At 38.6% G+C, this 17,056-nt stretch overlaps 1 protein-coding gene across 7 annotated transcripts in view; it reads left to right on the plus strand.

Moving 5' to 3' along the window:
- NLK (nemo like kinase) overlaps positions 1-14,242 on the plus strand; it is a 146,698-nt gene extending 132,456 nt beyond the window's left edge. Inside the window, exons 8-12 of one of the 7 annotated variants that reach the window (XR_014238298.1) lie at positions 3,415-3,501; positions 8,496-8,694; positions 9,622-9,715; positions 12,420-12,546; positions 13,687-14,242. Coding sequence is in view for 5 of the 7 variants with exons in the window: in XM_082371288.1 (XP_082227414.1) it covers positions 3,415-3,501; positions 8,496-8,694; positions 9,622-9,715; positions 10,221-10,410 (570 nt within the window). In the remaining 2 variants the exon portion in view is untranslated. Of the gene's footprint in view, positions 1-3,414; positions 3,502-8,495; positions 8,695-9,621; positions 9,716-9,807; positions 9,887-9,928; positions 10,185-10,220; positions 10,993-12,419 lie in introns of those variants that run through there. The other 6 variants (XR_014238299.1, XM_082371288.1, XM_082371289.1 and 3 more) reach the window with 6 other exon arrangements.
- The last annotated feature ends 2,814 nt before the right edge of the window (positions 14,243-17,056 follow it).

Consider the following 17,056-nt stretch of genomic DNA (forward strand, 5'->3'; position numbering starts at 1 on the left):
GGTTACAAAATGACTGTAGCTTGTCCAGAAATCATATCCATATTCAAAGGAAAAAAATGGAGGAAAGAGGGAGAACTAGCACTATCTGCTCCTTTTATCGGGAAAGCAGAAGTTTTCCCAGAAGCCTGCCTAGCAAACCTTTGCTTATATGTCGTTGTCCAGAACTATGTGATATGTGGCCTCCAAGATGGCAAGAGAAGCTAAAAAAAAATGGGTCTTTTCTATCCCAGTTAATAAAGGTAGATAGGGATAAACAGATTGGAGGTGTGTGTTAGTTTATCCATTCCATTGTATGTTCCTGACCTGTATTAACTGTGTGCCCATCCTGGAACCAGTTGTGGTGCTCAGGGGAATATACCATATGATTGGCCAGGCGTGGGTCAGGTGCCCATCCTTGGAGTTCAGAGATTGAAATCAAGCCCAGCCAAACCACTTGATTTGAGAGTGAGAAAGGGAGTGGTTCCCTTAAAGTCAGGAAACGGGGGCAGTCAGGGGGGCAGACAAGAACACTATATGGCATTTTTAATTTATTATCTCTTTTCCACAACTCAAAATCTTAGCTGCCATGGCCCAGGGATCTATTAAAGCAGATACTTGTTGAGGCACCGCCGTTTTGATAGGATTGAAAAGTCTCTTATCAGCCCTTAGTCCCTTTGTTCATCTCTTATAAGGTTTAGATCTTCATCATTCCTCAGATTGTTCTCAGCTAATTGTGTCAGAAATAGGTAAAATATTTTCATTGAGGTGAAAATGGTCCTGTCCCCTGACAGGGACCTTATCTTACAGTTAAGGGACTCAGAGTATGGTAGAGAGTTCATTCAATTCAAACTTCTTATGTTTCAGTTGGGAGTTTCTTTTGTATAACCCCAAGAATGCTTACTAGAGTGCACCGCGCATGGTGCAACTCAATTAACGCTGCTGACTGAGGAGCTCAGCTTCTCTGCTGCCGGGAGAAGACTATCAGGAACATCTAACAGGCCTTGTGCAGCCTGGCCGATGCTGCCGGGGTGACCACACTCTGCAGTTGGCTCATGATGACTGTGGCATATACCATCTAGGGCCTCTTGCCCGGGCATAATGGCTGGTAAATTAGAGGGGAAGAAAATGGAATTAGAAATGCAGCATTTCTAGTATTGCATCTTTCCTGTGGAGCCAATGCTAAATTATTAATGGGTGTCATTCTGGAGAGGTACTGGCATGAGTGAACTGACTCTTTTTCTCTGTCCCTCTTTTTAACTTGCATATATAATATAAACACAGGAAAGGAGAAAGCATATCAAATGACTGTTTAGGCTGAAATGAAACTTAGGCTTATTTTTAGTGTATTTGTTGGGGTATACTTCTGTAAAGAAAGATAATACTGGGGGGGTGGATTTTAAAAATTTCAGGTAGCCTTAAACATCCACTCTTGATTTTCACAAGCTCCCCATCCCATACCCAGTTGTCCTTGAGTCGTAAATTTTGCCTTCTAATTTGTCTTATATCCTCTATTCAGTGGCCTCTGGAACTGTTTGTTTATGTTTTCCTTGCCCACAGAGAGGTGTTATTCATCTTTGTTGTCCCAGCACCTAGCGCAGGGCCTGGCACTTGGTGGATGTTAGATGATCAGCAGTGATGGTGGTAGGTCAGCAGGTCTGTACTTGTGCAGTCTAATGGATGAGAAAGCCAAGGTTCAAGTGACTTATCTGAGTCTAGTGATGGCAGAGTTAGAATTTGAAGCCGCGTCTTCTAGTACTTATTCCAGTGTTCCCTTCCCTATAACCTGCCTGCACCACAAAAATGGGATGAGGGGTAGATTCACTTTGAGAGTGGAAAGAAAAGAATTGCTTATGGAGAGGCATTTTGGTCAGTAAAAACTGACTGGAATTTGGCTGCCATCCTGCACAAGCCAGTGAAAAAAAGCACAGCTATTCACCGTCAAACCAAGAATCGGAATCTTTTAAGAATATCAAATTACTTCATTTTACACAATAAAAAAGTTATTATGGAAAATATATGTAAATTGTAAGTTAAAACCTCTCCCCATGCTCTCCACAATCCCCCCTCCTTTATCTTGACCAATACAAATAATTTCAGAGCTGCCATAGATTTACATATTTTTAGCAGGAAAACATGTAAATGCATCAAGGAGTAGTAAATTGGTCTACAAATATATATATATATATGGGTTTTGGGGGTTTTTTTTCTTTGGTCGCACCCCACAGCATGGGGGATCTTAATTCCCCAACCAGGGATTGAACCCGTGCCCCCTGCAGTGGAAGTGCAGAATCCTAACCACTGGGCTGCCAGGGAATTCCCATCTACAGATATTTAAGTGCCAACTATATATGGGTTCTGTGCACATAATGCTTTTTACCTATAGTAATCCTATCAAGTGTCATACAATTTTAGAACTAAAGTAAACTTCAGTGATCATTTAGTCCAACCTCCTCATTTTATACTTAAGGATACTGGGATTCAGGATGTTGATTTATCTAGTTAGTAAACTAGAACCCCCATCTCATCTCCTGTTACTCTTGATCCTGAAGAAAACATCTGTACAGTGAATAATTACCTCCTGATGATTATGAGGTGTCTTGTTGTTCTTGTAGAATTTTCCTCTACGGCTTAACTGAGGGAAGGAGGCAGATATGTAAAATACTTGATGTTAGTGGTTATCATAGTAGGATTCTAGGCCCGTGATTGAAATATAAGGAGACCTTTTAGTGTTACTTGCGTGAGAGACAGAGCTGTGATGCCATTCACCTGCTCTGTCCCCTGACTCTCCAAGCAGCGAAATAAAAGCTTTATAAGCTGTGTGGCTTCTCAGGTCATTAGAGTCATCTCCCTGCCTCAGTGCAAGAGGGTTAGATATAGGTGTGTGGATATGCCTGCCACTTACAAAAGACAGTTATTGAGTGAGTAATCGGTGCTAAAGTGGTGTCATCCTTTCTTAGAAGATTCTGTAAATTCCCGAGTGTCCTAAAGCTCCTTTAGTGTTTTAGCAAGGTAATGTTGCCGTTAAGACATAGTTCACATGCCTACTTTGCGCAGTTTACTTGCATGTAGCCAAGGTTTTAAATCTTCTTTTCTCCCATCCTTGGGTGTGTTTGGTCTTCCCTTCTTGCCAAAGCGTGTATGGTATAAGGCTAACAGGAGCTCCATATTTTCAGGATTAGCTTTCATTTTTCATAGGCTCTTTTGTGCTCTGACCTACAATGGGTAATCATGCAATATAAAATATGCCACTGAAAGTCAGTGACTGTTGTTGCTTTTGAAGACTGGTTAATGAGAGGAATACTCATTTCCTTTGAGTTGAAACTTATGTGCATACACCTTTTGAGCTGGGTACTTAATTTGTCATAAATTGGCTGTATTCCATATCTACTTGCACAAAGACTCACTTGAATATTTGAATTCTTTATTTTTTCACAGCCATCTCTTCCTGTACTTTATACCCTGTCTAGCCAGGCTACACATGAAGCTGTTCATCTCCTTTGCAGGATGTTGGTCTTTGATCCAGTAAGTAGTGTTTGTTTTTATATTTTTTTAATGAATTAAAAATATGTGTTCTAAGAAAAACATCCTGGCTTTGAATAGATGGGCAACGTAAATAATGACTTTTTTTTTTTAATGAATAATGACTTTTTAAAAGATAAACTTCAGCCCCCAGTTCCATGTGTATCATGCTCACCCATCACACAGAAGTTTGAGTATTAACACATGAGAGTCTAGGTGAAGAGAGATAAGGAACGGTACCATCCTTATTTATCTCAATATTTGCAAAAGGGGTTTGACACCAATTTGAATTAGGAAAAAAAAAATTTTTTAACATTATTTGAAAAAAATCTGCCCATTGTATTGCGTAAGGAAATATTTACTCTGGGTTGTTGAAATGGTGGCTTTTCCAAATGCCATTTCTAGACTTGACTCTTCTGGGGCAAAGTTCAGCTCTTCATTTATTCATTTGTCCAAAGAATATTCATTATTCACATCCGTGCCAATAACTAACTGTTGTCAAAGAAGACTAAAAAACGGAAGCATTTAGAAAAGAAAATTTTACTTGCCGAGAGTACGTGGAAGTCACCAAATACAAAATACAACAGGTATTTAAAGGGGAAAAATACCCACAAAATTACGAGTTATTAAGTTTACATTGGTTTGTTCTTGATGAGAAAACAGCAACTTTCTCACATGATTATTAAATCCACAGAGGTGAGAACTATCTTCAGATGTCAGCATAACAAAGATTAGGGATAAAAATGTTTTGTTAGGAAGTCCAGGTTTGTGGGAAACAGTCAGGGTTCTATTATTTGGGGGACCAGAACCAATCAGAGTGATCAAGTTATTTTTATTACATCTCAGGGTGCAAAGTGGATTTTTTGTTTGGTTGGTGTTTTTGTTTTCCTTTTGTTTACTTTGGCATGTGAGGTACGTAGTGATACGGGAAGCAAGACAAAGTGGCAATTCTTGTTCCCACAGTCCCTCCTTGTGGTGAAGTTCCTGCCATTAAGGACAGTTTCAGCCACATAATTTGCTGAATGAGCTAGTGGTTTAGTGTCATTAGTTTGATATTTTATTTCGCAAGTTTATCTGCGTAGCTAACAGGAGATGTTGATTAATACATAAAGACCTTTTGTATGGTTAACAAAACTAGAGGCACATGAACTTCAGGTTTCAGAGGTAATTTCTGTCTGCCCATTGAGGATTTTCTAAAGGCCCTGAGGTTAAATTTACTTTTCTGTGTCAGAAATATGTTATTTTCTTTATTAGTTCTACTTAGATTAAGAACGAGGAACTGTGTAATTCACCTGTACCAGGTTTTACCCGCAGTACTTACAGCTGTTGGGTATCCTCTTTCTCTGAGATCCCATGTTTATTTATGATCTTGACCTGCCAGGAGCTCATGGCTGGAACTCTAAGGCTGGAATTTCCTGAACTGTACAGCGGATACCACGCATATTTCCTGGGAGGCCTTTTAGCCATCAGTTCTACATGTGAAATGTAGTCCTTATTCCTTAACAGTGGGATTGTCACACCTAATTAAATGAAACCTTTGGTGTGGTCATAGTTACAAATTAGATTTATCTATAAGAAGGAGATATGATTTATCTATAAGAAGGAGATATGATTTATCTGGAATTTTTATCTGACATGCTTACTGAATTTAGTTTATGATTGATATTAAGGATTCTTTTTCTAGTTCTGAGGGTTCAGTTAGAAATAGATACCATTTTTAAAGAATGCTTCATTCTGGTTTTAACCTGTTAAATTTGAGGGTTAGTGATACATTAAGAAGAAAGAAATGAGGGTTTTATTACCTCAAAATAGTGATTGACATTAAACAAATCTCCAGAGACCTTAATTTATCTAAAGGCAGTAAACAGTTACAAGCAATATTTTTAAAGCACAACAATAATTATTAGGAATTTAGACAATTATTTACTTTTTTCTCTTGACAAAAAACACTGTTATCTTGCATACACATCTTCCTATCATCACCCATTCTTTTACGTTCTTTAAAACAATACATATGTACTTTAACCCAAAGGTATTTGCACATCTTTTTTAACTGTTTATTGATGGCTACTCAATACTGTATTAATGAAGAGCCTAGGTATATTAAAATTATGTTGTCCATATATCCAAAGGCCATTTATTAACTCAAATTAATGTTAGTAAGGTCTTAATGCTAACTAAGAATTAGGAGATTGAAATTTTAGTTGACTCATTAAGTCTTTATGATTCGTAGCATACAAAATAATTTCTTTTTAGAAACACATTACCTATTATGATTCATCTCATTTAGTTTAACACATAATTTGCAATTCCATAATCTTAGACAAAGTAATATTAGTTTATCTGACCAACAAAACCAGTAGGAAAAAAAATCAAATTCAAAATGATTAGGCTTTTTATGAGAAAACAAACCTAAAACTTATATAAATGAGAATATTATATTAGCATTATTTGTACAGGTGTTTTTAAATTTTTATAACTATTAACTCAGACTGATTTGCCCAAAGAGTCATCTTGTATACAATTATCTTATACAATTATATACCGGATATTAAAACTTCTAAGTTGTTTAAGAGAAATATTTTGCCTACTTTGTAATCTAGTAATCAAGTAATAGTATTATTTTAACTCCCAATTAAAGCTTTTTTTAATCTTTTGAGTTATAACTTGAGCAAGCAAAAATTTCTAAAGAGCCAAAATATTTTATTCATAAGGAAGAATAATGTTTTTAAACCTTTCCATTTCTTTTTATATGTCTTTAATGTGTTAATACTGTTTCTAAAAGCCAGTTGCAATAGGAGTTTGCTCCATTTGATTTTAAGAGATCTCATAATACGATGTATTAACTCCCCTCAGAAGTATACGAAGTACATCCATTTATATTTGTAAAATAGAAAATTTTTTCACTTATTCAAAACTAGAAGAGCCAATTTTGATAAAGTAACAACAAAATCTAGGATATAAATAAGTGAAGTGTCCGTATCTATTACAAATGTTGATTACTTAAATGAGATGTAATTAAGACATAGAGGACATAATTATGCACCATCAATTCCTTCAAAAGAACATCACTATTAAATCTGAGAAATTTTGTGATTTTTTTTTTTTCCTCAATTTAACAGGACAGTTTTTCTTTTCAGTGTTCATACCCCTTAAAAAACGACAGTCTCCTTTCTTTAGCCTTGTTTCAGAAGTCCCGAAGAGACCTTAATTTGTTTAGAGAAATGAAAGTTGATCATTGCATGCTAGGGATTTGATTTACTTTTTGTTCAAAGGCTTCTCTTAGGTAAGACACTTTAGAGGACCCCATATTGGTGCACAAGGAACATACAAACACAGAGCGTGCCATCCATAGTTAGGAAAACACCAAAATCTCTTCAGCTCTGCATCTGAAATTTCAGGAAATATCAGAATTCCCAGACAAACAAAAAAGACTAACAGTGAAACCAGATTCCATCTGCTGGTGGCAGCTGACAGGGACCCAATTTCTGACATCTGCCACCTGACAGAAGTGACTTAATGGTCATATGATAAAATTAAAACCCAGATTCAATCACTGCTGCCACAAGTTTGGACACGGTCAGCCATGCTCAGTCAGAAACAGAAATAGACTTGGCCAATAACCAGATTTAGTGGGCAAAAGCCAAAGAGCTCAATCCCACACGTGAGACTGGCCAGAGATGCTGAGGACTGAGAGGGACCCAGACCCAGGCAAGGTGTACTGTCCTGTTTCTTTTGGTTCTGACAGTAGACCTTGATCCCAGTGGAACCTCTGGGAATAGCTGGACTCATTTAGGAAGAAAAGGAAAAGTTTAGTTGCTAAGCGTGCTGTTGAGTCAGACTTCAGAAGGGCTGCATCACCAAATACAAAACATGACAAGTAGCAAAAGGAACAAAACCAGGATTGTGAAGCTTACATTCATCTCTTCATGGTGGATAAACAGCAGCTTTCTCTTGTTATTATCATATCCCAAGAGGTCATGACATGCCTTTTAACATTAGCATAGCAAAAAATCAGAGATAAAGTGTTTTTAGGGAATCCAGGTTTATGGGAAACATGTAACATTTTATTATTTGGGGGACCAGAACCAGTTGCGGTGATCCAGTTATTTTTGGTTTGAGTGCAGATGGTTTTCTTTTTTTTAGTTGTGTTATGTGAAGTGCTGGATCATATTATAAGCAGGGCAAAGTGTCAGTTTGTGTTCTACTCTCTACTAGTGAGTCATCCTTAAATCCTTTAAAATCCACCTTCTCTCAGTAGTACTTACATACCCACTGAGCTAAAAGGAAGGACAGCTTTTTTCTTTTTTTCATGGAGAAATGAGTTTAAAAGTTTATGGTTTATGTAACCTGAAACTAGTATATTAAGTGTTCTAATCTGAAGAGCCAGAAAACCCCAGGCTGCTGATACTCACACTGGGCTGGATATCAAAACGTGGCAAACAGGCCATTCATTAGCCGCTGCCCAACTCCAGCAGCTTGCAGATAAGCTTTTGCCCGAGTTGATTTGGTATCCAAGAGGATAAAAAAGTTTCAAGGAGCTTTGTAAAATTGCCACCATGATCACACCTCTTCTAAATGCTGAGACATATTTAGAAAATATAACTGTTACTTTAAATGTAAATATATCCCTTCCAAAGCATTACATATTTGAATGTCATGTTATTTGTCATTTTTGACCCTGCATATATCTATTTCAAGGTAGGAACTTTTCAGGATCTTAGCAGGGTCATTTCTAAGTGCTTTCTGGTGGCGTATGGTGGTTTATCACAGTAGTTTATTGTCTTACATCATATACTCCCTCTACTGCTACGTTACCCACCTCTAAACTCAATTACTCTCTTACTCTCACCATCCGCAATTATCCCTTTACACAGGATGTTCCATAAATTAAGTATAAGCTGTGTAAAGCAGTCACTGTGGGTCGTGAAAGATCCTGTGTGGACAGTCGTGTTTATCTGCAGTGTTGATGTGCTGGTCTCTAACTTTGATTTCAGTCCAAAAGAATATCCGCTAAGGATGCCTTAGCCCACCCCTACCTAGATGAAGGGCGACTACGATATCACACGTGTATGTGTAAATGTTGCTTTTCCACATCTACTGGAAGAGTTTATACCAGTGACTTTGAGCCCATCACCAATCCCAAGTTTGATGACACTTTTGAGAAGAACCTCAGTTCTGTCCGACAGGTTAAAGGTGAGTATGCATTTTTGGCCCTCCACCAGGTGGGGTGACGACTGGTAACATTTTCTGTTATGTGGCTGTGGAAAGCTGAGCTCTGGATGGAGATCAAAGCTCCTTTATATGTTTGTTTTACAAACTTGCATACAGCTGTTTGTCCGGAGCACATATGCCAAGAAAGCTGTGTGTGTTATAAAAACACTGATTTTATATCCAGGGGAAGGTCCGGCAGAGGAATGAACATTTTGTTCTTGTTTTCAAAGCTGACTTACTTAGTGTGACTCAGTATATTTAATATGTAGTCACTCAGTGTGATTTCATGGAATGATACATATTGGACTTTTTTATATAACATGCAAAGTTTTTAAAAGGATAAACATCCACTGAGGGACATCCATCATTCCTTGGTTGATGACAAGAAGGGGATTTCTGATTGTCTGCTCATAAAATTTCCTGACACAATCTCCTCCTGGGGGGGCGGGTAAAGACATCCAGAATTCTGAGTGGTTTTAAGTGTCTGCTCTAGGACATTTTAGAAGAGAGTAGTCCCCAAAGTGACCAGCCTGAAACCATGTACCTAAATACCAACTGAGGTTTTTTAAGTGATTTTCAAAAAGGCAGTAATTACCAGCAATTTAGAAGAGTTCATTTATAATGCCAACCCAGTGGAGTCACTCTCAAATTTATAGACCATTTTACACCTCCCACTCGTAGGGTTTCCAACCCCTGTAATGGCACTTTGGGGGGTTTTGCCTACGTTTAGCAGCACCTGTCATTTTGGTTTCAGGAAAGTTCCACTGGATTCTGCCTGATAGATGACGTGTGTGTTTAACTAAACCACTAGGAAATGCCATTCAGATGCTGACTAGAGTTAACCTGAGAATCCACTGCTCCCAGGCCTGCAAATTGGCGTGGGTTGTATGATATTTGTTTTCTCCACAGAAATTATTCATCAGTTCATTTTGGAACAGCAGAAAGGAAACAGAGTGCCTCTCTGCATCAACCCTCAGTCTGCTGCTTTTAAGAGCTTTATTAGGTAACTATATGGATGTAATTCTGACTTTCTTGTTAGAATTAAAAGGATGCCATTGTGAGTTTGTTATTCAGCATATTTCTGGTTTTATTTAGATTAGATAACATAGATAAAAGGTCCAACAGAAAGTTTCTGTTATGAGTTCTGGCTTTAGTCAAAAGCATGTTAAGGGCTTCCCTGGTGGCGCAGTGGTTGAGGGTCCGCCTGCCAATGCAGGGGACACGGGTTCGAGCCCTGGTCTGGGAAGATCCCACATGCCGTGGAGCAACTAAGCCCGTGAGCCACAACTACTGAGCCTGCGCATCTGGAGCCTGTGCTCCGCAATGGGAGAGGCCGCAACAGTGAGAGGCCCGCGCACCGCGATGAAGAGGGGCCCCCACTCGCCGCAAGTGGAGAAAGCCCTCGCAGAGAAACGAAGACCCAACACAGCCAAAAATAAATAAATAAATAAATAATTTTTTAAAAAAAAAAAGCATGTTAAAAATGTAAGCATTTGTTCTTACACTAGCTCCAGTTCGCTGTGGCTGCCTTGGCAGTTCCCCAGATGCCCATTACGCTGCCTGGTCAAGTACGTGGGGATCTTCCTCTGCCAGCAGCGCGGCAGCCACTGTCCTGGAGTTGCACATGGTCGTCTCAGTTCCCACTGCCATCCCCACCACCTTAATAATAACCACAAGCGAGAAAATTCTATTTTATAGGTGGACTGCTGGTGTATCCTGTTTAAAGAGAAACCAATAGTCTTATTGGTTATAGAGCTATAAACCTCCTTCAGAACCTAGAAAGCGTCATTCTCTTGATCTCTCTTTGTCCTTACCTTCTCCATCTCTTTTTCTCTAACTCCTTGTATCAATCAAGGTCAAGTCAGGAGAAAGAAACCACACCCAGTAATATGAACAGGGAAAATTTAATAACAAGCATTAACTAGGAAAAGATGGTTAACTACTAAAAGTCATGCAAGAGGATTCTGAAGAGTCCGAAGTAGCAAATGCAGAAAGCAAGTACTCCCTCTGGACTGAGGGAGAGTGAACAAGGGAGAAATTGAGAACTTAGAGGAAGCCCCTCTAACCAAGGCTAATAAGATTTGGACCTCTTTGGAGAGGAGCCACAGGAACACAGCATGATGGTGAAGAGACTTTACAAAAGGGGTGAGCAGAGCTGATCCGTCAAATAGCCTGCTAGGTGGAGAGAAACTTGCCAGAAAGTTTGGGTAGACCAAAGCTGGGCCTTCCACGGCAAAAAAAAAAAAAAAAAAAGACGCACACCAGAACCAGGAGGGGAAGCAGCTTCCTAATGCTGTGGCCTTGCAGTGCCTTTTCAGCGCCCCCTGTTGACAAAGGTTATCATTGGGCCCGTGGCGAAGGAAAAAGGTGAACAGGGTCTGGCTCAGGTATCACAGAGCAGCACGAAGGGAGGCTTTGATCTGAGAGGCCACAGTCTTCCTGCCTTCCTCCCTTTCCTTTTCCCCTCTCCTCCTTGCTTCTCTTTCCCTTCCCTTCACTTTCCTTTTAATTGGCCTTGATATAGTGTTGAAGCTGATTGAATTTATTGAACCAAGGTCAAGAATTTTTGTTCATAATTCTTAAAATCAGGTCACTTTCATTCCTTCCATGTATTTTTCTGTAGAAAGAAGGAATTAAGTTGCCTTTTTACTTCCCTGTGGTTTAAAATTACTTTGTTGGGCTTCCCTGGTGGCGCAGTGGTTGAGAATCTGCCTGCCAGTGCAGGGGACACGGGTTCGAGCCCTGGTCTGGCAAGATCCCACATGCCGCAGAGCAACTGGGCCCGTGAGCCACAACTACTGAGCCTGTGCGTCTGGAGCCTGTGCTCCGCAACAAGAGAGGCCGCGATAGTGAGAGGCCCGCGCACCACTATGAAGAGTGGCTCCCACTTGCCGCAACTAGAGAAAGCCCTCGCACAGAAACGAAGACCCAACACTGCCAAAAATAAATAAATAAATAAAATTTAAAATTACTTTGTTTTCATATTTTTCCCTAAGAGTCAATTAGGTGTTTTAATACCTTTCAGGTGCAAGTTACTCATTATCCTGGGCCCCCAGGAAGCAAAGTGACACACAACCCCCTCAAGTCTATAATCTTGGCAACATTAGGCAGACATGTGAAATAACTGATAAAACAAATCTGTGGATAACAAGTGCTAAAAGATTATCAATTAAAACTTGATAAAAGAATGCTTATGAGGCTCATTCAAAATAGGTCCCCACTTAAAATCACCTTATTTTGAGAAGCTGCTTTTAAATGGATAATTCTGTATCCTTTAAGGTTATTTTCCCGACTGATTTATAGGCATTATTATTTATAATAGCTACCATTTATATTATGAAGTAGGCACTGTGAAAAACATACATTATCTCATTTATTCATCACAATATCCTATGAGGTGGATAGCATCCCTTTCCAGGAGAGGAAAGATGAAGGAATTTGCTCGGTGTCATACAACTAGTAAATGATGTGTTGCTTTCAAACCCACTCATTAGCTACTGTACCATATCGCCTCACTATAGATACAGATCCTTACATGAACAATTTGGAACAAATGCACCTTTTGAGAAGTGAAAAGAAACAAATAAAAATCCAGGAATGGACTTACAATTTTTTTTTAAAGGAAGGGGGAAAACAGGCAGCAGTGAATTGCCCTGGTGCCTTTTGTGGTGCTACAACCGGTTCACCGTGTCTCTGTTCTCTTCCAGTTCCACTGTTGCTCAGCCGTCTGAGATGCCCCCATCTCCTCTGGTGTGGGAGTGACGGTGGAAGATAATGTACTACTGAAGATGTAATGTAGCTTTCCACTGGAGTCTGGGATTTGCAATTCTGGAGGTTAATCATGCTTGTACTGTAATTTTACTAATGAAGTTTTAAATTAACAACCACTACTTGTATGATACGAATAATATTTAGAAATGTTACTAGACTTTTAATCTTGTAAAGTGGTTGTGCTTTTAGAAGAAAAATATTTTACCCAGAGTTGCACATGTTTTATGAATTTAGTGCAGCTGTTATGGCTCACCTCAGAACAAAAGAGAATTGAACCAAATTTGGGAGTTTGGGGTTTTGTGTTTTTTGTTTTGTTTTGTTTTTCTTTTTTAAAATGAAGTGAGATTGTTCACACACACACACACACACACACACACACACACACACACACACACAAAGGACAGTCATACATTTTGATATTTGAGCCATTCCTGAAAATTTGGGGTTCTCTAAAATGAAAGAATCTGGAAACCTTGCCTGCGACCAATCATGGAGCCACGTGAGCTGATCGTGGCTGCACCTCGGGAGGGGGAGGGGGGAGGGGCATGCCACCTAATGATCAAGCCCTATAATTAGCTTCTCATTAGAGCCGTGACGGTGATGTGTGCTGTCTAAAATCCAATGTTGTTGGTAGAGAGAATGAGTTTGTGACTAGGAGAGACTAAACTTTTGTTTTCCTTACCCAGTATAAATATATATATATATATTTAATCTATTTTTATTAGAAGTTTTTCTGCTCTTTCTTACATAAAAGAACCCCCAAGCATGCATCTTTCATGTGTGTAAATAATTCATTTCTGGGCTAATTTCAAAAGAATCCCAACATTGCTGTATAGAGAGAGAACTAGCTTGCACATTTTAGGTCTGTGAAATTTTGTGAGACTTTTCCTGCACTGGACAGTAAAAAAAATAAATAAAAGACAAACAAATTTAAAAAAAAAATTTAAGCCCCAAAAAAAAGGCACATAGGGAATTATGTCAAATGTGTTTGTGTCCTTAGGCAAAGCTGTGGGAGTCTTGAAATGTCACAGTAGTAAATAACTTATTACTTTCTGACAAATTCTTTTTTCTGTTGGAACACTGAATTCTTCTGTGCATATGTATATATGAATACAAATTGAAGGCCTCTACCTCCTGGAGTTATACAACTTGGCTTGTTTACCTCCACATGCTGATGATGACTATTTTTTTTTTTTTTTTAAGTTCAATGTGGAGACTTGAAACTTGAATGTCCCTTCCAACTTTTATATTAAAAATAAAAAGACAAGAAAATTGAAGATCGTTTTTCACCTGTACAAGGAATACTAATGGATCGTCTTAAAATTGGTCTAGGAAAAACCTTGGTGTGTGTTATGGACAATTAACTGTTAAAGTTATTGTAAGTTATCTGTATTTAGCAGAGTATTTTCATCTTGAGTGATCTGAGCTGAATTTGAAGACTATTAATAAGTTATGTTTGGAAGTTTTAACTTCAATGAAGTAATTATTTGCTGTGAAAGAAACAAACATTGAATTACTAAACAAAGATGGTGCAATATCTTTGTTTTTTTTTATGAGGCTCCTGAGAATCAACCCAACTGAAGCATTTCAATTCACTTGAATGAGAAACGTGTTTAGTATCAAAAGAGCCCAAGAAGACACTGGTGTGAAAGGTACAATCTCAGAGGTTGGTCAATTACCGTGGCACACTTACTGGTCACTTTGTACAATGTAGATTTGAAGTACAGTGGTGAAAACATTAAATGTGACATTTGAAAAAGAGGTGTCATCTGTTTTATTTCAATTCCTTTCCTTTATTTTCTCTTCAGTACAGCCTGTATCCTGAATTTGCAAAGTTTTGAGACATTACCTATTTATATTTCCATTTCAATCTTTGAGGAAATTAGTTGTGGGGTTTTTTTTTAATCTTCTCAGACTTTATATTGCCAAAAACATATTGGAAACTTAGTTAACTGATGTCAAAGATACTGTGATTTAAATAAATATATGCAATTTGAAAGTCTTTCCAGACCTTAGAGTCTAATCCAGTGGTTTTCAAACTTTTTTTAAAGCAAAGAATCCTATTTTCATGTGAAATCAATATAATGGAGTCCATTATATTAAACAAAAGTGGGCTGCTCTGGATGCAGCAGATTGCTAAAGGGGCTTGACCCCTCCCTCCTCTTCCTTTCTGCCTCCTGCCCCTGGCATCCCAAAGGTACCTCCAGCTAAAGAAGCCCCAGCTGGGTGGTGTGACTAAGACCTGATACCAAACTGCCTAACTTCAGAATACTTTCCCTGAGACTAGATAAAGCAACATTACTCTTGGGGTTGTAGGTGGTGTGTGTACTTCTCCCTATCTTTTCCTAATTTAGCAAAATGAATGGATTTTTTTTTTTCCTGACATGGGAGGAGTTGACTGTTATAACTCATATAAATCAATACAAATACAAGTATTAGTTTATTTTATCCAACAAACTTTTGAAAACCTACTAAGTGCAATAATTACTTATAAGGAAGCCTTGTTAATATCAGTAATGCTTAAATAAGAAAACTAGTTTTCATCACGAGAGCATTAAGAAATAACTGCACATATAACACTTTGAAACTAAACTTCTTCACAGATAAGTATTAGAGAAAACTTGTTGACCTGTTCCCACTAGAACCTGCTCACCTAACCAGGGGATTTATGCCTTACTTCTTAATTTAAAATTATTGATAATTGCAAATGTGGAGTTTTCTACAGCCAGTAATCAGTATGAACAGGTAAGTCAGGGCTGTAAGCAGCTGCAATTTGTTTGCAATTTAAGTGTAAGAATCCAGAAGATGGAGATAATCTCTTGAGGTGGCTTATAAGATTTGGAGTTTTTATTTCATTTTTCCTCTATGGTTAAGTCATTTTAAATATTACTTTTATATTAAAATTAAAATACATTAAAGAAGAGACTGCATCACTTGCATGGATTTTTAAATTAAGACAGCTTTGGGGGGTGCTGTTTTCTACTGGGTTCTAGTAATGTCTAGACAGCACGGTAGTAAATGGACACGTTGAGAGTCTTCCCTGCAGTGACTCTCCACCCCTCCTTCCTTAAATGGTCTTTCTTTGGCTTCTGAAACACACCTCTGTTTTTCTCTTTTAGGGGCCACAACTCTCCCTTACAGGCTCCTTCCTCTGCTTAATCCTCACATATTTGTGTTCTCTGGGCTAGGGATCAATCCTGGGTTTTCATCCAACTCTAAAGCCAAGGGTTCTTGACTTGGCTACTTGGTAGAATCACCTGGAGAACTTTCAGAAATTTCAAGGCCACACCCCAGAATCTCTGGAGGCAAGGTCAGGCATCAGTTCTGTGCTGTGGTTTTGTTTGTTAAGTCCTCCAGTTGCTTCCAGTGTGCAGCCAAGATCCACTGCTGGACACTCTCCTTGTGACCTCATCTACCCTCATGGCCTCGTTGACTGTAAGAGAATGACCCCAAATCTCTTACCTATATACCCAGATTTTTCTACTAGGTGTCTGTTAGAAATTTCTACTTGGGTATCTTACAGGCACCTCAGCCATGTCAAAAATGAAATTAATAATGGTTTTCCCCGGACAATTTTATTACTATTAAATCATTCTCACTTCCCCACTAGCTCTTTTTTTCCCCTTCCTAGACTAGCAAAATAGTTGAGGTTTAACTATTTCATGAGGAATTGTGGAAGGGAAAGGACTGGGTTGGGGACAAGGGGAGTAGAGTTGTACACTGAGCCGGGCTCTTCGTGTTAGGTTAGGACCAGTGCCAGGGTGGTGCTCCTGACAGCACAGCACCAGGCTTTTCTTTTTTGTTAGGTGAGATGGAAGAGGATGACTCCAGTTACGGTGCTCTATCTGCTCTGTACACCTCAACCCTCAACTCTGGGCTTCAACATCCACCCGCTTACTTAAGCCCGAAATCAGTCCTCCTCACTCCCATCTCAGCTCCAGAATTCATGCACATTTTACATTCCATTCTTTAATGTACTTTTACCTCAATGTTTTAAATGACACACCATGAAGGAAAAAACAAAGTAAAAATTTTCCAGTGAATAAGTTAAATGCTATTCAATCTTGTTTTCCATTTTGGAAATCAGGGCTGAATGGAAGAGACTGATACTGCTTACTGATTTAACATCCAGTTTTTCCTCTCTCAGGTTTAAAATATTTTAAGAATCAAACACAAGTGATAACATTTTCCCCTGTTCTTGTGACTTTACCAGTGAGTGAACAATGCCCAGATACTTGGAAAGAAGTGGTAAATTACAATGTTTTCAGGTTGCTGTTGGTATAATTTTAACAAGCGGACCTTCTTGCTAAGAGGTCAGTGTTTATGTAAGGTAGCAGACTTCAGAGGTCTCTGAAACAGCAGTCAGTCTCCTACTGTCTCAGGGAAATACTCAAATGATCTCTAAGTAGAAAAGAAAGATGGGTTTATTTTTACTTATGTTTTGATAATAATACTAATTTTCACAGATCATCATCCTTACAGCCAACTATTTTTATCCATTTCTTAATTACAGCAGTTATACCGTTTTTTTTTTTTTTTTAATGAACAGCTTTAGAGTTTTTGAGAACGCTTA

The sequence above is a fragment of the Balaenoptera borealis genome (assembly GCF_965194805.1).
Source record: "Balaenoptera borealis genome assembly, chromosome: 20".
NCBI lineage: Eukaryota > Metazoa > Chordata > Mammalia > Artiodactyla > Balaenopteridae > Balaenoptera > Balaenoptera borealis.